A 23,311-nucleotide genomic window follows, 5' to 3' on the forward strand; every position below is an offset into this window, starting at 1 on the left:
TCGTTCTTTTGCTTAGGCCATGCTCAGTGACATAATGCTCTGTTTTACCTTTAATTCTGCAATCTCAGCTCAATTGAATTATGAAATCAGTTTGACTAAACAAGTTCACTCACTCTTCTTGGCAACCAAAACAAGCCATTTTCTATTAGTATTTCCCTTCATAACACGCTAGTGTAACATGTCTCCATACGTGATGTCGTGAATGATGCTGATGCTTCTTTAGATTTCTCCATTGTTTCAATAGACAACATAACAATACAGTTTTCTTCCTTAACGTTCTCATTCTTTTCAGCAAGCAGTTTGAGCCCTAAATACTTCTATATATTAATAAGTTATTTTTCTCCAAGTATGGTTTTTTTCCTTCAAATACTATAGCAGTATTAAAATAGTGGTCTAAAGATTTACTTAAATTGTTAACAAATATTATTTATGAAAATAAACTTATTTGTCTTCAGGTTGTTTGCCTGCATTCTTTACAAAAATTAGCATCACAGTGTCTTTAAGTAGAAGACTAAGTGAAGGATGCAGAGAAAATGAGGATTCTACCTAAAAAAAAATAATAATTAAAAGAAATCTGTGCTATGAACACTTAATAATTTGTGGCACATATCCCAGCATTTTGAAAAGTTGGGGTTAGTGGTTTCCTCATGCAGTTTGTTCCATATAAATATGTTTTAAAGACATGAATGAACCACAACAACCCTTGAGTAGAAGGCTGTTGCCAGTAAGCACATCCTTTAAAAAGCAATAATGCAAACAAGAGTAGAAAATGAGTTAAAGGTGAAAGAAGAAAAGAGAGAAAAAAAGAGCTCAAAACCATCTGATTTACGTATTGAATCAACTCATTTTAAAATTTTAAAAAAAAAAAAAAAAAAGCATATATATTCATTTTCTAACTTTCAGGAGAGGAAATGCACTTATCTTGAAAATAAAGCAGTATTCTTCTGTAGACCCCGTGAAATGGCAGCACCTTTGATACACTTTGCCTTCCAAATATATATATATTTTTTTTGACATTTAAGTAATTTACTAACTCACCGATTGTGCTTTTTACAGCACTTTTAATCAACAGACGTAATCTTTATTGTTTTAATCTCTTAATCCATACAGAGATAAAATCTCAAGGTGAGTGACTATTAAAAATAACTACTGCATGAACTGATGGCACTGTGGAAGATGTTTAATTCACCTGATCTATTTTCATGGGTCCTACCAGCCAGAATGTCCAAAAGCAGTGATTCCTCTTTTCCAGGTTCTTTAAAGAACCCACTGTTTTTAATCAATTCCTGTACTATATGCATCTGTGGGAACAGAACATACCTCTTGCATCATCCTCTTCAGCAGGTAGATATCAACAGCACAAATTACGTGTGAGAGGAAAAATCTATTTTGAAGAGTCAGGTAAGGATGAAATGGTTCCTTCTGCCAAGGTGTGATATACAAATATCTGGTTGTGCTTTTCTGTATGCTTCCCTCACCCTGACCTGCCTTGTGAAGAAAGCTACAGAAATAACATAATTCCAAGGTATTCCAAAGGTCTCCCTCTTTCTCCTAATCATGTAGAATGACAAGATTAATAACCATATTCTTTTTCTTAGAATTAATCATCTTGAAATTTAGATTCAAATTTACTAGATAAAAGTTTTAGAGTAGTATGGAAATTTTTGCAAAGAATTAATGAGCTAAAAAATCCAAGTCCGCTAATGTCACATCATCCAACTTCTGCTGGCTAAGGTAGGTCTGCTGGAAGAGTGAAGAGATCTGATTCCTTCACTGGGAAAATTTTCACTGTACAGCAGTAGCAGCTGCTGTGTACTTCATGCTTTGCATTCTGTCAATGGGATACAATGCGGGCAACAGCAAAAAGAACAGCTACTCCAACACCAGCAAACTCATAAACATTACTGGCATTGATTTGAACTACAAAAAGGATGGAAAAATGACTGAATTCTCATTAGCACGCAGGACATACTCCACTGGTACTCAACAGGCTCCATCCAAAGCACAGTAACAAATTAGGTAATAAGAGGTAAACGTGAAACAGCATACCTGAACTCAGTTTCTAGTTTGCAGGCTTTTCTACAGCACCAACCCTGCTAGCCATCAAAATGCCAGCGTGCCCATCCCTCCTGTCTGCACGGGCTGACAGAACTGCCCACAGCACTTACTCTGTGACCTGCTGATGCACATCAGTACTGGCTCCTCTTCTGTACTGCACAGAAGCAAGAAGGAGCTAATAACACCAGGGAAGAATTTTCTTTCAGCAGACGTCAGTAAAGGTCTGTGCAGCTGAAGGCTCCTGGTGTTAACAGCAACATTACCACTTTTTTAAAAAACACTTTCTGCTTTTGGAAACAGGTACAATGGCCCCTTTAAGTGCAAATGCTGTACACGCTGTACCTGCTAGGGATTTGCCATTGCACCAACACACGTAACTAAGGGAAATCAAGCAGCAAGCACGCACACACGAAGAGCCAAAAATGGTACGACAGATGCTGGAGACATGTTGCCAGCTAGGTCACGTATTCACTGCAGAGTTTGACCCAGCTGCTGACAAAAAGAATTTCCTATGCTCATCTGACACCAAGGTGACACCATGAACTAGCTTACAGATTTCTAGAATTTTCAGATGTTCATCCTTATTCACCGATAGCTAATTTTAAGTGTTGGACTCAGTTAATTGCAAAGAAAAAAAAAGAAATTAATCTAAATACTATTGCCACTAGATGTTTTAATTTTAAGTTTAAAATGTGTATTTTCTCTATGAAAAAAAAATTAATAAGACTAATGCCTCAATCCTTGAGGACAGAGCTGCAACAGAAAAATGAAACAGGACTGGAAAGGGGAGAATTGTGCCAGCACCAACTTCAAGCCCACCCTAGATGGTGGATTACATTCAATTCTCTGAAATTTCTTGTACTCAGCCATCTCACCAGACAAACAAGATGCCCAAATGCTGCAAGCTTCAAGACAGTGTTTCCCCCACCAGAAGTGCTTCTAGCACTCATCTCTTTGCTCATTCCCTTGTGGCCCAACTGCCTGAGCCAGAGCAGTTGCCTACCGGGATGTAGGATCTGACAAGGCAGGAATGCTGATTGACAGGTCTGTAAGTGGACTGGAGGAGCCAGGAAAGCTGGTCTGCTGTCAGTTTTTCCTAAACATACTTAACAATAGCAGAGGAATATTCCAACAGACTGAGCAAGAAAGCAGACAAAGAATATGCAGCTATGGCTCTTAGGGAAGGAAAAAATATCCCAAGATGTTATTGATGGACTGTTCAGTAAATAAGCCAAAAACTTTATGTCCCTTGAATATATTGCGGAAAAAGTAAAAAACAAACAAACAAACAACAACAACAAAAAAAAATCTATCAGGTTTCCTGCTGTATGTTATTTCATGTTTAGCTGCTTAAAAAATGGTAACATTTTATGGGGGATTTCAACCAGAAAAACATGCATTCTAAGTAAATACGCTCTTCATAGGAAGACTTCTAATTTTCAAAATTCATGAAGAATGAAATTTTCATGAAGCTTTATTAAAACCTTTTCAGCTATAATTTCATATCTGCCCATATTAGCCCATACAGAATATATTAAAAATGACACGTTTAGGACTACTGAGCATTTATATGAATCTGCAGCAATAATTATGAAAAGTAGAAGGATTAGTTCAAACATCTCAGGGCTTAAATGCTAACAGCTATGTAAAAATAAAGAGAATTCTATTTTCCTCTGAATTGCAAGCGAGCAACCAAACACCAAGTTGCATAATGATAAAAGAAATGGGACTGTTTGTTTCCAGTCTGAGAAAGAAAAGATCAACACAAACACACAGCAATTACAACTTTTAGCATCTCTCTCTGAACAGCTCAGGAGGCATTATGAAGCATGGCAATTGCAGCAATTCAACAAGCCTTCCTGAGAGAGGGAGGGAAGGAGGGAGGGGAGAAATGCTAATCTCTTTCTAGAAACCAGCATTGTGATAAGTGCCTCCAATTAAGCCTGGTTCATTGAGTGATCCAGCATCATCTGAGGATATATTGCTCGATGTAACGTGACACATGGCAGAAACAGCCTTCTCTGTTCTCAACACAATCAAACACTTCTGACAGCAGAGAACTTGCCCATACTTCCCTCTAACCCATTATTAGAACTTCAGCACAGCTCTAATACCTGCCCTGATGGCTGCCCTTAGCGCAGCAGGGAGATCTCACACACGTATTCTAACAAGGGTGGCTTCCTTTCTACTTACACAGAGATTTTCCTAAACTTTTCAAGAATTTCCCAAGAGATGTGTGGAAACCTTCCAAACTGACCACCAGCAAGCAGAGGCAACAAATCTAGAACTCCCTAGACATAAAACACCCTGAACCTAGAAAAGCTGAAGACCCATCAGGGTGAAGATGGACATGAGCGGGACTGCAGCCTACTGATTTTGCCTGATGTTTACTCATGTCACAAAAGAAAAATAACAAAAACAGTCCAGATAAAGCTTCATTGTTGGGCTGCTATGCAGTTGTGAGGTAATAGGTAAGAAAACGAGCCAGTTCTGGAGCCTTCCTGAGCCCTGGGCTCCATGATACCTTGAGGTGCAGCCCCGCACTCCTGCCCTGTAATGGCAGCTGTGGTGGCTCTCCAAAGCCAGCAGTGCTGGCTAGGAAACAGGCTGTCAGTGCAGGGCAGCTCGAGGGCCTTTGGGTCTCTGCTGAGCACAAAGTCTTGCACAGATTTGTTTGTGTGGACAAAAAAATTCATATTAGAAACCTGCACTCCGAAGATCCAGTCTCCTTCAGCATACCCTTACAAGCCCTCAGTGTCATGACAAACTAATTGCATGTGTTAGGGGAAGATTGTTGCTTCAGTTTTTTCCACAGAACGTTAAAAAAAGTGTTTGATTTTAAAGCACATACACTTACAAATAGTGAAGGAATCAGCTACAAAGAGACCACACAAGCTGTTCCAGCCTTCCACAGAAGTCTGGTTTTTAAGTGTAAACACACAGCCACCTCTTCAGTTTGCCCTTTCATCTCTTCTGAAACAGCTCTTAACACACACACACACACACACACACACTCTCTCTCTCTCTCTCTTCATTTCCTAACTAGCTGATCATATACAAGTTTTGGTTTTGTAGCTGGAAAATGCTAAAAAAAAAGATAAAAGTAAAACACAACCTTGATCCTGAAACAGAAGTCAGCAAGGACACTGTGGGCGTCTCACGAGCCAGAGCTGGAAGCCAGCAGCCTGTGCTGCAACCTGATCTGCCTGCCCAGGCACTGAGAGAGCCATTTATAGGTGTCTTGACTGGGCAGGCTGTGTGAGGTTGACCACGTGAGCCCGGCTGCCAGCAAGGCGATCGGATGGGTGGGTGCTGGGTGGCAAGGGAGGGTGGCTTCTGCCCCTGGTGCAGCAGCTGCTGCACTAACCTGCCTGCAAGCGCGTCTGTTCAGGAGAGCAGCACTGCTTTTGTTCACAGGCTGGGAAGAAAGGGTAAAAGACTGGGGAAAAAAACAGGCAGATTTCTGTCTGATCTTGTTGTTAATCCAAAAAAATTGGTGAGGGTACATTGACATGATCATGAAAGGTATTACACGTAACAGTGTGTGGTCTGGTTCTCCACAGGTGAACTGGCAATGCCTTGTCGTGACACTAAGCTAATTGTGCCAGCTAATGACCTGTCTCAAAGAACAAGGTACAACATCTCAGAGCCGAAAATTTATGGCTATGTGACAGAAGAGTCTCCTCTGAAAAGTCTGAGTCAGGTTCTCTCTCTCTCTTCCCAAGATTTTGGAACTATGAAAAAGGAGAGTCTCTACTAAATTCAAGGACAAAACAAACAAGAATTATTCCTCTCAGGCTAAACTTCAAGTATTGCAACTTTCACGAAGAAGACTATGCTCTATACTTTTAGTGGTAAGTCACTGGCTTGCTTAACTATTTTTTGTTGTGAATTGAAAGAGTACTCATACTTACTGATTCAAGGTTTTATAGGAAAAGGGGACCTTAAAGTTGCAATCACTCCCAGACAGGAAACTCCTTGCTAGGCATCTCTTGCTGTCCAGTAGAGCAGAACAACCATGCCCTGTCCAACAGAAGTCTCTAAACTTTTTTCCAGACAGAATCAAACCAAACCAAGAATGTTCCACCAAAGGTAGAAAGTCTGACCTTCCTCCCCCTTCCTCTTTGCCTTCATTGCTGAAGGAATATATACCAACTGCCTGCGTAAACCAGCATGGTATAATTGAATTTAAACCACTAACTGACAAAGCATCCATTACATAGTAAAAAAATATCCCTTTAATACTGTAAGAAAAATAAAAAAAGTAATTAGACTTTCTTTGGTTGTATTAAAGTAACAAAAATTCTCTATGTACAAAAACTGGCAGCTTTAGAAGCTGGAACTGAGTAGCATTCTCCATTTGTCTCCGCTTGATCTGAAGGCTTGTTCTTACAGCTAGAAGGTTAAATTGTTCAGTAAGTCACTTCATTCTTCATCCTCTAGGCTAGGATGGCCAAAAAGGACACCAATTTGTGACAGCCAAGGGCATGCTTTTTCTGAACCAGACAGTTCATAAGGAACTGGGATGAAATTCCAAAATTCATTTTCCTTGGGCCTTTAAACAGCCATGAGATGCATTAAATCTCACCACAGAGTGATAAAAGAGAGATCTTAAAAAAAACCAAACAGCCACCCCAGACTCAGGCCAAGGATGGACTATGACCAGCAATTCTGCACGGACAGTTTTCTATTTCTTCTCCCTGACATACAAACTAGCTTTGTTCAACTTACTCTGAAATCCTCTCATATAAGGAAAACATAGAAAGAAAATGACTGGTTCAAACTCTGCTCTTTTTCTCATATCCTGCCAAAGCATTTACATGGCTAGACTTGCAAGTAAACACTTTTTTTTTTTTTTTTTTCTCTTTTTTGCATTAAAATGTATTCCAGATAACATAAACCTCTATGAATACATGGGCAAACATAAGAAATTGTAAAGGAGACTACTGAAGGTAAGAGAGTAGATCTAGAGATCTAGACTGATGCAGTACCATCCCCATGCCTACATTTTGACAATTCCTTTGATTTAAGGTTCTTGAATCCACCACACAAAGAAATCTATGAATAGCAAAGTGTTGTGCTCCCTCAAGAGTAAATATGCATATGTCCCAAAGCACTTGGTTAACACAAATATAGAACAGAGACAGCAGGATGGACTAGCATCTAAATCTGTTGTGGGTGGAATTATTACTAAATAGTCAGCCAGAGAAAACTGCTCAGGCAACAGGGAAAATAGGCTGTGAACATTGCATCACCGATTAAGTGAATCTCCAGACTGATGGTATTTCAGAAAGATGAAAGGGAAAGCAAACTTTTGAGTTTTAGATACCAGCAGCAGATATTCTTCTCCAAAGTCATTTTACAATGTCTCACTCCTGCTCTCTTCCCCACAAAAGGCCAAGGTATTCATCATGCAGCAGGTAAACATAATGCTCATCATGACCTGCCATACAACACGCAGTGCTCTAGCAGTAACCATGATCACCTTCAGCTTACCTGTTTTATGCACTGCAGCCGGTCATTGGTCTGCTGTATGTGCCTGTCCATAGAGTTCATTTTGATTGTCTCCACTTGGCTTCTACCTGAAAGCCATTAAAATCCCTCGATCTGCAAGACAAAAAAGACAACAAAGATCACTGAGCACAGTTCATGCACCTCTATACCTTCTACAGCAAGTGTGACTGTGAAATCTACATGCCAGAGATCTGTCCTCCCAGGTGACACTGCTGGGAACATCGCTAAAGAAATGAGGCAGAGCTGCTTGCAAGAACACCTGATCATGTTGCAAGATGAAAGTAACAATAGTAATAATAATCACAATAATAATGGCAGTTTGGGTTTTGCAAGGCCAAAGGCATGGGGATAATTCTTAATCTTCCTCTAGGAGAAAATATCACCCTTGAATATTAAATGGATAGGATATGGCAGAATATTACATGGATAAAAGGAACAAAAACATGAGGTTTTGGCTGCAATAACATGTAGGCTCTGGAGCTCTGTACTGAAAATTAAAGCAAAAGGTATGATTTGGATGTCCTAAGATATTAAAACTGGCAGACCAATTTAGCAAGCCCTTGAAGAGGCAGTGACAGTGGTAGACAAAGGATTGCGAATCATGACTCAGGCTTCCCTGGGGGACTAACAGCTCCAGGTGCACAGCTCCACATCTTCAGGGCTGGTTTTCCACCAAGGATCTGAGCAACTCCCATCTTCTGAGAGAACTGGGATCTCCTGATACCGGAATATGAACAAACTACTTGCTGGCACTGATTGAACATGTCCTCCATTCTTCAGTCTAAAGCTGTATAGCTTGAGGTAAATTAAGGCTTCTCTACAACTTTAAAATAAATTATCTAGAAAATGGAAATGAAAGCTCGAAGTCAAGTTAGGAGACAATTCCTCTGTAGCTGTAGCACTGTAATTGTTGCTATAGCTGTAGAAAATCACCAGATGAATACTGGCAACAACAAGCTATGTGGATCTGTGGTCCCCTAAGCACCCTGCTGTGCTTGCCATGCCAGTGCAGTGCTGGTACGGAGCGGTGCACACCAGTGCTTCCTGTATTTAGAAATACTTCTCCTGAGCTGCACGTTCCATCACCCTGCACGTTCACATACCAGGAATATGCACGAGCCTGGAGCTGGGGTGAGTGGGAAAGCAGAGCAGGGCATGCCAAGCACCTCTCCTTTCTCTTGGCCTGGCCAGCAATGAGCCCTGGCCTTGCAAGGTAAGAATGGCCAAATTCCCACTGCAGCTCAGACCAGGAGTGTCAGACACAAAGAGGCAGCTGAGCACGAGGGAACCTTCTTGCCATGCCTCCCTTCTCTGGCCTTAATCTGTCTTCTTCTGTAGCAGCACAACAGCAGATCACACAGACAGGAGCCCACAACTAATCGCTGGTTTCTATCCGTAATTCATATTACCCAGCACTCTGCACTGTAACTCCCATTTATTTATGTTTTAAGCAGAATCACATGGGACTCAAGCCTGCACTTAATAAGCTGAGCAGATTTAAGTGCTTTTTTTTTCTAGAACTCACTTCTCAGTGAGGGGCAGAGAGATGCTTCAAACACACATATATAAAGTTGTCTGCTTCAATCACTTTTGTGGCATCTAAAATGGAAATGAAACCATAAATATTGCACACTAGAACACAAAACCAGTCTTTCCCTACAAATTCCCACATCCTCCTACTGTCACAGAGTGGCACAGCCTAAGAAGCTGTATCCCTGTGCTCAAGAATGGGCAGCCTGCACAGATCTAGGAGTTCACAACCAAATGCTGTACTTGTATACAACATAATGCTAGTAGAAGCAAGGTGCTGGGCTAGCTCAGAAGTCTCTCCAAGGCACCCAGCAGTTTTGTTATTCAGAGGGTTGGCAGAGTTCTTCTCCAAAAAGAGAAGAAGCAGCAAATTTCCCAGGTACCTGCCCCGCTGGAGGAGCTGTCTGCTCACTGCTCCCACTATCTCCCCAGAAAGAACCTGGCGCAGCCCAGCACTGCCTGCACCCAGCTCAGGAGTATGGCTTTCCCACCCCACAGCCCCCAAGCACAGGGCTGTAATGGCCAGACGGCCCTCAATGCCTGGCACTCACATCCCCCACCGCTGTGCCTCATTGATAACATCCCTCTGGGGCTCCTGCCGGATTAGGCTCAGGGAAAGAAATCTTTTCTGCTAGACAGCTCAATGAGGTCTTACAACAGCAGCTCAAGCTCCTCATCTCTCCACTCTAGAGACAGGAGTGTTCCGGAAAGCAATCCTGTCAATAAATTATAATACTCATGAAATGGTAAAGCCAGTTTCACATACAGGTATAATTGCTTGACTACGCCATTGCCACCTTCTCAATTGCAAACACCATCCAAAGGTTCTTCAGAAAATATAAATTGATATGTTTTTTAAAAAAAGTAAGTAAGGCAGTCTTATCTGCCTGTAAGAAGCCCAAACGAACCTCAGCAGCCATGAAGTTTAATCACTCAGTGGACAGCAGAGGTATTTAGCAAGAGATAAGCTAGCCCAGACATGACACCACTTCAGCAGTGATCCATCTTACAAGCCAGGACACATCATCTGCATTTTAATTGACCATCGAGAAAGACTGAGAGCATGTTGAAAACAAACATGTACACACGTGCATAGGTCTCCTGTTGAAATATTTGAAGAAATGCAAAATACAGGATCTTCCTTTTCTTTAAAATAAAGACATTAGGGTGTCTCTGCTTATCAAGCCATCAGGTAAAACAGCAGATTTCTGGCTGTCACAGGATTTCGATTTTATTTGCATCACCAACACAAACTCCTTATTGCCATGAAGTTACATAGGGAAACCAGGAGCTAAATTGAAAAGAGCATCATTTCCAATCAAGTGATACACATCCATACTCTACAGTGCAAGAAAGAATGGTTCCCAAGTAAAGCCAGACACAGCAGTGCTCAGACTTGGGGCAGATCACATCAGGAGCTGCCTCTGGTGTTGCTGGCAATATACTTAAGGGCTGGGAAACGGCAGAGAGATTTCAAACAGAAAATGACCACGAATTGCTTTTGTGTACTGCCACTCATGCCTACAAAATCCTGCATGTTGATTTATGGACTGTATATACAATAGTATGTGAATTGCGTGCCTTGCAGTTAACTGTAAGCAAAAAAGAAGCTTGCTATCAGCTACCAGAGCTACAACTTACTGTTGTATTTGTCCAAATTGTCACATCTCTCACATGCAGAGGTTTCCCAAAGCTTGTCTGCAGAAGGACAGGGCAGAGCTGTCAAACTGCCTTGTGTGGCAGCCAAGGGGATGGCCAGGGGCAGGGCTGGGAGGCAGCCCCTGCGCTCCTACAGACAGGTCATACCATGTCTTTTGCAAACTGATCAGCTCTGCTTTCAACATAGTGGCTCGCACTGAAAAGCATGCTCTGACTCACCCTTTCCCTGGTAGCTAGGAGTACTCTCACTTCCACCCTACGCGTATTTCTCAGTGCTCTCTGGTACAACCAGCCCTCCCCTGCCCCATGCTGGCAGACAGCCACTATCCCTTCCCAGCCTCCAGCTCACAACTTTTGTTGGCTCGGTTCATTTCTTCCCTTCTGGTAAAGAGAAGCTCTCCTTCCTCCATGACCATGGTCAGGGAATACTCCTTTCACAAACCTAATGACCAAAACTGCGTAGGAGGGCTCACCTCGTACAATGACACAAATGCTTACTCTGTACTCGTAAGGTCCTGCCTTGTGCCCCCCAGACTTACCCTTACCTCTCCATCAGATACATCAAATAGGAAAAAAAATTCAGTGAGCATACTGGGTATAAGTCATTTCTGCTATAATAAAAGTGGAACTCATTAGCAGGAAACCATTATTTTCTGGAAATTATTCTTTCACAGAACTCAGTTAGAATTAAAAGATTAAACAAGGGAAGTGAAAATTATCATATAGATCTCAAGTTTTACCAAAGCAGAGTAAGTGTTTTGACACCAGACTGTTTTGCCTGGAAAAAAAATATTAGCAGTACTACATTACAGCAGCTACACCTACTGCAGTGATACTGCTGTACACCAGTCCAGATCCCCACAGGCACATTCACATACTGAAATATCAAAAACGCCTTCTCTCCCAATCTTACACTGTTTTGAAAGTGGCAGCAAGATCATCTTACTGGAGAATAATGGCGCTTAATATACAGAAAGGCCAGTGGGGCAGCAGAAGGGCAGCCTCGCACCCAGCTAAGTGCTGAGCGCTTATCAGGTCATGGGTGAAGTGACTTTGCTGGCTCTCGTGCTCGTCTCTGGGGCATTGGTGCTGGAAACCACACTAAGATTCAGGCACAGCAAGTGGCTCAGGGGACAGCAGGGGATGTTGCTGATCAGGATTAAGGGCTCTGACAGAACAGTGCAGAGAAGAGAATTGCACAGGGTGCTTCATAACAAATCCCCTCTGTTCCATGCACACATTAGCCAGAGAGGCTGTATGCCGCTGCTTTATATTCTAGCTCCATCCATGAGGATCAACAAAAAAGAAGTGTTCCCAGCACCTTCTGGTTGTTCAGCAATAAAAAGCCCCATTCTTCTGCTGTCTTTTCTGAGGTAAAGACCCAATCTCTCTTGCTTAAAAAAAAAAAAAAAAAAAAAAAAAAAAAAAAAAAAAAAAAAGGGAATTGTTCTTTGCCTTCCTTCTTCCCTCCCCTCTAGCATGTGAGCTTATAGCCCTAGGCAGTAATTAAAGAGCCCTCATATACATATTTATGATGTCTCAAAAATGGAGAATGTGTTTTTTTAAAGGAACAGATGTATCGACCTGTTATAAGCTCTTCTATACTCTTATACCTTAAACTCTTCTATATTAAAAAATAATGAAATCACACAACAGCTAAAAGGAAATTTTACAAGCTTTTACACTATGTTGGTTTAAAATTCAAGCAACCTGTTTGCAAATATTCTACCAGAAATTGGACTTCCGGTAGCACATTTGTGAAGAGCAATTCAGTAGAACGTGTTCTCTGCCAGTCTTTAAAAAAACAAACAAACAGGCATTTCATCACTGTTTCAAAATGCTGACATTTCAGAAAACACTACAATTTGAAAGTAAATATGATTTCAGTTCTGGGTTTGGATAAGCCTTGCTCAGAGGGACAGCTGGAAACAAACAGCAGTGAAGCTGCCATCTCTCTCCCACCTTCTCCCCCCATTCCCGCTCCAGGACTGACACAGGAGCACAGGAGAGCTCATAGAGAACTTGTCACCTCTGTCCAGCTGAAGGCAATGCAGGTGATGCAGCCCTGCCATGCCTGAGCACGGGCATCAGCCCCTGACCTGAGCCACTTCCTGACAAATAAGGGAATATTCTAGCAAATAATTCTAGCAAGTCCTTTCCCCCATTAAGCCATTTTGAGGCTGTTAGAGAAGCCACCTGGAATGCCAAGGATGTGATAGTGTATCTACTGGTTAATAAATCATACACCATTAAGATACGTAAAAGCATATGTCATTGAACAACAGCTGATTTGGACCTCTTCACATCATTACATGCTACTTTTTTTAGACTTAGAAACAAAGATGAACAAATAATGCGATCTCTACAAAAGAGAAAAAATGGTTCCAAAAATAATTCTGCTAAAATTCTAGTGAAGAAAACAAAGAGGAAAGGCAAAAGGAAACAAACACATCCTCTTAATTTTTCTCCTTCAGAGGAGTAACGGCAGAGCTCCCACAGCTGCTGTGCTGAGCAGGGAGAGCTGCTGCTGCAAGAGATGGGCAGCAGCCAGGCACCCCGCTGCTCACAAAATAACACTGAGGTGCTGGGCTCCTGCTTTCACATGGATCAGGCACGCTGGCAAGGCACTGCAGTTAAAAGGATCTTCTTTGGAGCTGTTTGGAACTAATCAATGGAAAAAGGCTGAGGAAAAAAAAGTCATAAATTGAGTAGGAGAAGAGAGTAAGGAAAGTAGAAAATTGTTCCCTAAGGAGGAACTGAATCATAGCAATTTTTAAATATCTTCTTTTCCTCTCATCCAGGCCCATCCCACCGCAGAACGCAAGTTGGCTCATACTGTTGATTCAATCAGCTAAAACTAATAATTTCCTCTATGTCTCCAGTACGCTGAGGATCGTAACACAGGGCAGACGATTTTTATCTAATAAGCGACTTTGATCAAGCAACAAGGCAAGCTAGAGCGAGGGCAGCAGAGGACGGAGCTGGCTAATTAATCCGGGAAGGCGAGGGGCAGCGAGGCCGGGGCGCTGAGGCGGCAGTGTCCCCGCTGTGCCAGCAGGGGGCGCTACAAGGCCGCGGCGCCACCAGCCTTCCTGCCCGCCCGCCTATTGGGACGGCGTCGTCTGCTGCCTCCCACGACGCGTTTGAGACACGTCCCTGTGCTCGGGGCGTGCTGCCCGCCCATAGATGTGGGAAGCTGAGACAACAGCCTCCTGATTCCACCTGGATTTCTAATTTCTTTTTCCTCTTAAAAAAAAAAAAATTAAAAAAAAATTAAAAATTAAAAATTGATAGTTTTATAGAAGTTGTTTCTTGAGCTATCAGAACAGACAGAGTTTAACACTATTAATTACATATAATTGCATGAAATCTGCACCGCTCCAGACGGTGCTCTCTCTTAGCAAGAAAACTGGAAGAGACAGACCTCAAACTACAAAGGTGCTATGCAGCTCTGCACAGAACCACATCCACGTACCTGCACGCTGCAGCAAATGGCCCCCGATTTAAGCCTGCTTTTCAATAGAATAATTTGAAAAAAGGTTCCTAAATATTATTTTCCTTTCACGAATCAAACCGCAAAAAAAGTTTAACATATATCTATGACAACTCTTTTATTTCCCCTGCTAGATTTAGAGCTCGTAGGGAAAAAAAAAAAAAAAATGGGGGGGGGGGGGGGAAGGAAAAAGAAAAAAGGAAAGAAAAAAAAAAGAGCATAAAATGTCAGGTGAAAGGCCATTTTAATCATTAAACACTTGAAAAAGGAAGTGGTTTTAATAAAGCTTTATTTACTATAAGCTGCTAAATAGCTACTGCTACTGTCTTTGAGCTATTAAGACGGGCCAGATGTGAGACAAAGCACCATTTGTTACGCTGGGTGAGGCAGAATAGCGATTTGTGCTGTGCTGCTTTCCATTGTTGCTCTACAAATGTGCAATAATCCCCAGAAGACTTTCTATCATCTTTGACTGAGCGAGGGAAGGCGCGTCCGTGCGCCTGCCTCTGCAGGCTGCCAGCGGCTGGCCAGCGAGCGGGAGGGGCTGCGCTCATTTATGGGGGCTGGAGCCGGCTGGGCTGGCAGCGCGGCTGGTGTTGAGGATGCTTTTCCATAGCCCTCTGCTCGGGAGCGTTTTTCTGTATGGATCCTATTCTATGCAGGCACGAACAGCCAGCCGAATGCACACAAAGCAAACCCACACATGCTGTTGGAAAAAAAAAAAAAAAAAAAAAGGAAAAAAAAGGCAGCCTGACAGCTTGCATAAGCAGGCCTGCTGGCCTCCTCTGGGAGGAGCGGCGTGCGCAGGAGTTGTTCCATCATGAAGCACATCTGCAGGCTGATTACAGCAGCGAAGGTAGCAGCGCTGGCTGGGAGCACACTGAGCACTGCGGTATAACCTGAGCTTCGAGAAACAAAAATAAAAATAACCTCCGAGAAGGGAACTGCAGGGACATACTAACACTGCATCTCTCCTTTGGAGAGAGAGTGCTTCCTCGAGCCTGGATGAGTGGAGCACAGCCAGCATCAGGCCTGAGGCATGAGGACAGTCCCCCTGTATGGCCAGCACCAGGGACTGGCCCCTGCTGGCTGAAATGAGAGGGTTCCCCAGGGCCAGAGGAGCAGCTGCACTGTACACAGGCCAGCGTAATTGCCCTGCTACACACTTCTATTACAAGGTTGGTTCCCTGCACTGCATTCCACCCAGCTCCTGGTGCCCTCAGCTCTGTCATCTTGTTATCTTTAGGGAGAGCAGAGAGGGAAAAGGACAGCTTATAACAGCAAGAGGTAATGACACAAAATTAAAGGCAGAAGCACAGGGAAGTGTGCTCCTGGGGAGCCTGGTGCTGCTCTCAGAGGCTCTGTTCACTTCACAGACCTGTGAGAGCAAACACTGACAGCTCCACAGCAGCCTCTTGCTGTGGTGCTTTATTAAATGGGCTGGTGCTTGCAGTTAAGCAATATTAATCCTCATCAGGACAGCTATAAGCAAACAAACCACCCCTAAAAGCTTGCTGTGTCATTTTATAACACTGACCACTCAAATGCTAGAAACAAACAAACAAAAAAGCCACCTCACTGACAAACTGCAAACTCCTAAATTGAGAATCTAGCAACTCTTCCTCACCTTTTGGGCTTAGCACAGAGGAAATGAAGTGAGCATAAGAACTGAAACACCTTTGCATTCTGATACATGACGTACACTTATTCACCTAAAGAAGGCATGCTTCTCTCAGAGACTATGTTGTAAGACCTGAAGTATTTGTTGAAAATTCTTTGTGCTTATGACAGCATTCTGTAAGCAAACATCAAGTGTAGTGAGCATGATCTGACTTACGTGCATTTTCAGGGCTGAGCACACAGAGTTGTCTAAAAAGAATTCATATGAACTGTAAATTTCTCCCTCATCTTGCCAGACATTAATCAGCTGCAAAAGGAAGCCAGACGGTTTGGACTTATTCGTTCAAGCTACATGTTTCAAACCTAAAAGAAGAGCTATAGAAGACAAACTAACAAATATTTACTGAAGGTCCAGAGGAAGCTGTTAACAGCCAAAACTGTACACAGATGACCTCAGGAAGAGGAGAGGAGGACAGAGGGAAATAGCACAAGCAGAAATATTTGTAACAATTTAACAACAAACTATCAGAAAGAGAAGTTATTTTGTGTTTGCTATGCTCCCATAACATCTCCCTGGAACCAGGCATCCTGCTATGCAACAAATGGGGGCCAAAGCCTCCTAGGTCACGCTAACGAAAAACTCCTAGCAAGAAACATCTAAGTCTGTTGTGAATTAGAAATGAAAAGAATTTGCATTCTGACACTGAATGCCCTCCCCCTTATCTGATGAAAATAGGCATGTTTTGGAAGTTGAACTGCGGCATTTGAAGGAAATTGCCAATTTCTTCCTGTGATACTGCATCCTCAGGAGTTGCATTCCATATTACTTGGCGACTCCAGAAACAAGGTAACAATCCCCATGACCACAACCCCATGTACCAAAACAGGAACAAGTACAAATTTAAACTTTTTTTTTTTTTTTTTTTTTTTTCTCAGCAAGATTAGCATTATGAAGAAGGCATACAATCATATAAAGTAGTTGTTATTTTCTCTTATAAATGTAAGATTTATTCTCCTTTTCTTCAGTCCTATAAGAACTGAAGAACTGCTCACAAGACCAGCAATTTCTGTTATGTCGGCAGGGAATGCACCACTCTTGGAGAAAATCACTCAGGGAAAGAGAGGAAGAAGAAAAGCATTACCTCAATTAACAAAGTCTCTAGAGAACAGAGCAACCGAACTGCTGCTTTGGGACATGGGCTCTAATAACTCTGAGATCTACCATTATCTCCATCTCTTCTGATGAAATTTAAGTAAAGATTTACCCAACTTCCCAGAATGGAAGCAAGATAAATTCCAGGAGGACCAGCAAAACCCATAAGGGCTAAATATAGCTGAAGAAAGAAGGTAGAAATTAGATGGCTGTGAATTTCTGTAGCCAGAGAAACAGAGTAGTCACTGGCAGCAGAATTCCAATTTTTTGCACTGCTTTTGGGGTCTATTAATTTCAAATTATGGCAAATTAGTGCTAGGGGGTAATGGGATTTCATTAAAAATTATTTTTAATTAAACTAAAGATATGCAACATCTAAACACAGCAGAACTACAGCTTTTGCACTGTTTTATCTTCTTCATTTTTAGACAGCTGACCTGAGAACCATTCCATAAGAAACACGTAGTCTGTATGAAACAAACTAAAAACCAACCTATTTGGTTTTACTGAATTGCCCTGCAGACAAATGTCCAGTATTTCAAGTGCCTAACAATTCCTACATGATAAAGAGACCTTGCTGACAGTCTGAGTAAAATGCTCCAGATTGGACATGGGAACCAAATGATTGTGTATCCCTCAAGGAAAAAGTTTCTTGTACATATAATGCAAATACTGGAATTTTATGAGGAAGCCCAGACATATTTTTGACATCTCATAGTTCATTTTGAAAACAGTGTAATTTAAAAAGTAGTTCCAACTGCAGCACTTTCACTCCAGCGAAGTCAAAGCTGCACACATGCCTACAATTTTATTATCTACAGCGTCATTATTGCTTTTCTTATAACTGCCCATAATTCCAGTAAAGCTGAAGTTCTCCTACATGCCCAGAGCACAGAGCGCTGCAGGAGGGTCATATGGAGCTAAGTCTGCTGCCCTCAGGAAAGATTTTTGCTGAAACACCAGTGATTGCTCATACTGCCCCAATGCTTTCTCATTGTCTTATCACTTGGGATGACCTTTATGTCTAGAAACTGGTCTATGAGGAGTGCCAATGTCACATACCTACTTAATAGACAGGGAGAATTTTACACGTACCAAGCAGTAAGTTTCACACTATCAAGAAACTTCACTGACAGCTCAGTTTTCAAAACTGTGATGAATTTCATGCTAAAAGACATCACCCACTATCCACACACCTTTTGGGACAATCAGGAACTGACATCAGTAACAATTCTTCTGGAAGCATGGATCACTGTTAACTCTCCCTCCCTTAGGTCTCACACCCTCAGGTGAGCAAATCCAAAATGGCATTTGGTGGAACACAACACGGGCACTAAGAAAGTTTTTCAAAATCCTTTCAAGTGTTTCACTGTGGCAACTGTATAAATGCTAAACCAGGCTTGAATGAAAACCTTGGTGAAGGCAAAGGCAAGGAATCAAAGGATACCCTGCTGAGGAGGGAGGCACAGGCCATGGCATTGCCACTGGGACCGGCTGGGCAGTGAGCCTCAGAGTCCTTGCCAGCAACGGTCGTCTTGAATGAAGCAAAGCATGCAGGCTTCCCTTCTTTATTACAGACAATGCAAACAGAAATGCGATTCCTAATGAATTATTTACAGTGCAGCCCACAAATTAAGATACCTAGACTGTCTTGTGTTTTCATACCACATCATTATTACAAGGTATCTGCCCAGAAGCTTTTTCCCATACCCGCAGGGCAAAACCAGCCCTGTGAACCAAGCTCCAAGCTCTCCTCCCAACTAGCAGCCACCCAGCACTTCACTTCCTCAGCTCCCTTGGCTTCCCAAGTACACAGAGAGATCCTCAGGGTAGATGTTATCCCCACCAAATGCACGTACAGTGACTGACACACAAATCACAATTCAAACCAGGGCTACAATGGGATAATTTAACATAAACAATGAGAAATGATAAAATAAAATCTGTAATGTATGTATTACTGTGAGGTAAGGAGAAAACAGCTAATACATATTATTCTTCCTGGAAATTCTAATATACAACCAGACTTCCAGATATGGAATTAAATTAACCTGATAAACTTACATTATACATCCAGATGACATCTAGATTAAAGTAATTTAAGGCCAGATGGCATTTTCTTGCCTGCTACTCATATCTTTCTTCCCTTATTTTTTGTTTAAATGTTTATTCCAGTACAGTGCAGCAGATCTACAAAAGCTACACACTTTTATTCTCTGTTCTCAGGGGCAAAACTACGCACTCCAGGTCAACTTCATAGCCTTCATATTTTTCTGAACCTGGCCTGATCAGACATACTCTGGAGCTGCTTTCATTCTGATCAAACGTGACTGGGGACAGGCAGAGAGGTGGAAGTGCTGGCAGCACAGCCTTCAGCAGGCATGGCTGAGTGCAACAGCTCCATGTGAACCAGTGCGTTGTTTCCATGAGAGGGACATGGGCTCCTCTCTGCAAGGTGCAGTATGGCAGGAGCTGTGCTCTGAATGCACACTGACACACCATGTTCTCACCCTGATGAGCTCAAGGGGAGATCTGTTGCTGTGACAATTTCTAAACAAACACAGAGGTAAACTCCTTCCACTCAGATTCTCCCTTATTCTTTGCTCTTGATTTTGGCTGCATTTTAGCACTATTTTTTTTTTTTTTCTATTTCTTTTTCTATGAGAAGGGATCCAGTTTGCACAGATATTTTTTTAATGCCTTCAGTAGATCTGAAAAAATTCAGGAGGGTGCATATGTCACCATCTAGTGATTTTGTGACTTACTTTCGCTGTCTGTTCCTGTAAACCTACATCTGCTGTTCAGCATATCTGTAACCTCCACAACTGCTTTGTAAAGCTGAGCAACAAAATGACTGTTTTTCTGAAAAGGTTAAGTGGGAAGATCCCACACTCAAACACAGCCTTCCGACTGGGGAGCCAAACTTGCTCCTGACTACAGCTGTCAGAGATATCCCATCTCTTCCACCGTGGGAAGCACTTCAGGTGCCCTATGGCAAGGTCTCCAGGTGAGTTGCCCAAGATGACAGCAGAGGCAATTTTGAACCTTTGGCTTAAGAACCAAGCAGTGCCTTAACACCTGATCTGTTCTTCCTTGGATATCACAAGATGAAAATCTTAAAAATGTCAATTTATGTTGTCCTGCTATTTTTTCTATCTGGTGATAGGAATAGATATTCATTCTCTATAAATAATTAACACAAATTTGATAATTTTCTTGTTTATTATCCAAGTCTCTCAAGCACCATTAAAGGACACAGGTTAGTTAACTGTTACTATCTATTCAGACCAACTATATCAGGGCAGACCTCTTAGAACATAGTCTTCATTCTCTTTCTCTTGTTTTATTTTCTGTATATGGAATAGATTAGTTTATATTAACTGTAACTTAAGTTTCTCTAGACCTCAGTATCAAAATGCAAGTGCTTTTAATATATCCCACCTGCTCTGGATCTGTGAACTAATTGCCATCACACAGACTATGATGCCTTTACACAGCTAACCAAAGGAAAGCCCTTCCTTGTCTCAGCAGCAAAATTCTGTGAAGATCTCTGGCTTGCCCATGAAAATACATTGCCAGTGTAAGGCTTTTTAATGAGCAACTTACATCGTGGAAAACCAATCAAGTTGCTATTTATAAGCCCTTGATTAAATTAACACTCACGCATACATCCATATGTACACATGCACAGACACAGCAGGCTGAAATGCTGTGGGAGGAAGGATCTATATATATGAAGGCATGTAAACACTTTCTTTCAAGGCTGAACAACAAACCTTATATGTTACAGTACAAAGGAGAGAAGTTTGCACAAGTGATATTTAGCAGATTTGTTTCAGAAACGGGGATTTTATTCTGCAATTTCATACATCTACAATTCAGAATGTGCCTAGATTTGACCTAGATTTTTCTGAATCATTCAAGGTATGAACACAATACACCAAACTACAAAGAGAAAATAATGAGCAATTTGATCAATTTCGTATGATATTGCCACGTCCCTACTTGTGAGAAATTGAATATTTAAATTAGCTCAAAACATTATTTTAACAAAACCCTTTAGGTAATTGACCAAGTGATCCTGCACCGAGCACAACAGCACCCTTTAGCACAGACAGCTCAGCCCTCCAAGCAGTGCAAAGATGGGGTGCAGAAGGGAGGGAGCCTCCTAAGACACTCACCAGCAAGGAAAATATCAAAGTTGGAAGGTCACATAAACTGCTAGACATGGAGACAAGACCTGTCAAAAAGACAAACTACCTAACAATTTTAACCTATTGGCTAGAGCTGTCCATGTCAGCATAATGTTAACATATATTATAACCTCAGCACAAAAAAAAAATCTGCCAGAATAGAAGCGAACAGCAGCAAAACTCCTTCAACTCCTGTTTAGACAGGAACCTGTTCTAACAGAGGCTGAAGGCAATATTAGCTTTCTGCTTTTCTTCCACCTGACCCCAACATATTACATGTACTACACCTGAGATGAAAAACACTAACATGTTAAAAACATACCTGTTTATTCCTCTACAGTTGCCAAATTTATGAAAGCATCTGACACAAGCTTCTCTATGTTTACATAACAGTAGATCTTTATTTTATTTTTAAACACAAGGTTTTCTGAACAGTCTCACAGGTATCTAAAAGATGAGCATCAGACAGACAGGAAATTCCTTTCTGATAGTTAAAAACAATTTCACGTTTTCCAACTGCTACAACTCAATTGTCATTATGCCATTGTCCCTCTTTTAGATGTTGATGACTCTTCATTTTTAACTAATACTATTTTACATTTTTACTTATATTGTTACCCTTACAGCTTTTCCAGGCCACATGATTTTTACGTGCCACACCAAATGTCTGCTACTTTGCCATTTATTGATTTTGCCACATCTCCCCTGGCCTTATTTGGATCTGCACTGGAGAGAAGGCCTTTGGGAGGCCTGAGAGCATTTGCCAAGTTGGTAGGTGGGACTCCTCCCGCAGAGAGTGTTCAGCTAAGCTCTGGGGATACTTTCAGGGAATCCCAGTATTATCCCCGGGAGCTTATGCATGAAATGTGACATTTGAGATTAGTGAAGAAACATCTGCTCATACTGCCCAGAACGGAATGTCCAAGAACACACTGCACATCATTGTGAGACACCTCCCATACAGCCTCATTTCCCTTCTGAGCCAGGAAAGCCAGATGATTACAAAACAGAGCTGTTTCTCACTCATATATTGACCCAGTAAACAATACATGAAACTCGAATGACAAAATTATATGCAATGTCTATTTGTAGAGTATACTCTACTTCCAGGTTGTCTTTTTCTTGTAGAGTAACTAAGGATACTCATTTTTACCCACCAGTTTTCTTAGCAATTAGCCTGTTGAGTAGCTAACTAACGGAGAAAAACAAAGTAAGCAAATAGAAAACAATTTTTCCTGGAGTATTAATTTTTCTTCTCCAAATCTTTGGACTAGATGATCCCCAGAGGTTCCTGCCAACCCCTATGATTCTGTGATGTCCTGCTTAATTTCTACTAAGCAGCCAATAAGGAGGATACACTCACAGATAAGTCAAGCGAGCCAAGGGTACTATGCTAAGCTTGAAGTAACACATAGCAGCTTCTGATACACTTTCAAAGTCTAATCCCTATGTTCCTTCACTTTCAGGTGGTCTGAACAGTGCTGAAGAGCTCTTATACCCATTTTGTGGTCTCTGGGTACCAGCTTCTCCAGTAAGCGTTCATTTCTACTTCTACAACAGGGAAGAGTGACCTTCATGTCAGCCAGCACATAAAATGCCTCCTGTGAATGCCACCTGAAGAAACCTGAAGACAGGAATCCAATCCATCAGTGTTATTTCAGTGCTAGTTTTCCAAGCAACAACTGTACCATCACTTGAAAAAAAAAAACAAAAACCTTTGACGCACTGTGTCTAGTACCATAGCACTCAGAACTTTTCATTGATGAAGCATGGACTGTATTCAGGACACTAAGGCCACACTGGGGACTTGAGCTCCATGCAGCAGCCAGCAACACTTTGCATACAGAGACTTCCAGAGCAAACCAGCAGGACAAAGGACAGAGCCAGGTTGGCTCACTTTGTTTCACTGACTCAATACAGGAAAAAGGACTATGGCAGAAGACTGGAATTAATGCAAAATGAAAAGCAATTGTTTTTATGAAAGAAAAGAATACTAACAAATTTCAAACCACAACTAGGACAGTTCAAAGTTAAACGACTGCTTAGTTTTAAATATGTCATCTAAGAAAACAATGAATGAGTTAGGTTTTA

The 23,311-nt window shown here is 41.7% G+C and overlaps 1 protein-coding gene across 15 annotated transcripts in view; it reads right to left on the reverse strand.

Annotated features, from left to right (window-relative positions):
* The window catches only part of ZMIZ1 (zinc finger MIZ-type containing 1), a 318,620-nt gene that overhangs the window by 137,862 nt on the left and 157,447 nt on the right, over nt 1-23,311 (reverse strand). For all 15 annotated transcript variants that reach the window (XM_072339697.1, XM_072339691.1, XM_072339690.1 and 12 more), the window contains one exon: nt 7,555-7,665. In XM_072339697.1, the coding sequence (XP_072195798.1) occupies nt 7,555-7,614 (60 nt within the window). In that variant the 5' untranslated portion in view covers nt 7,615-7,665. The remainder of the gene's footprint in view (nt 1-7,554; nt 7,666-23,311) is intronic.

Source organism: Excalfactoria chinensis, chromosome 6, assembly GCF_039878825.1.
Source record: "Excalfactoria chinensis isolate bCotChi1 chromosome 6, bCotChi1.hap2, whole genome shotgun sequence".
NCBI classification, from domain to species: domain Eukaryota; kingdom Metazoa; phylum Chordata; class Aves; order Galliformes; family Phasianidae; genus Excalfactoria; species Excalfactoria chinensis.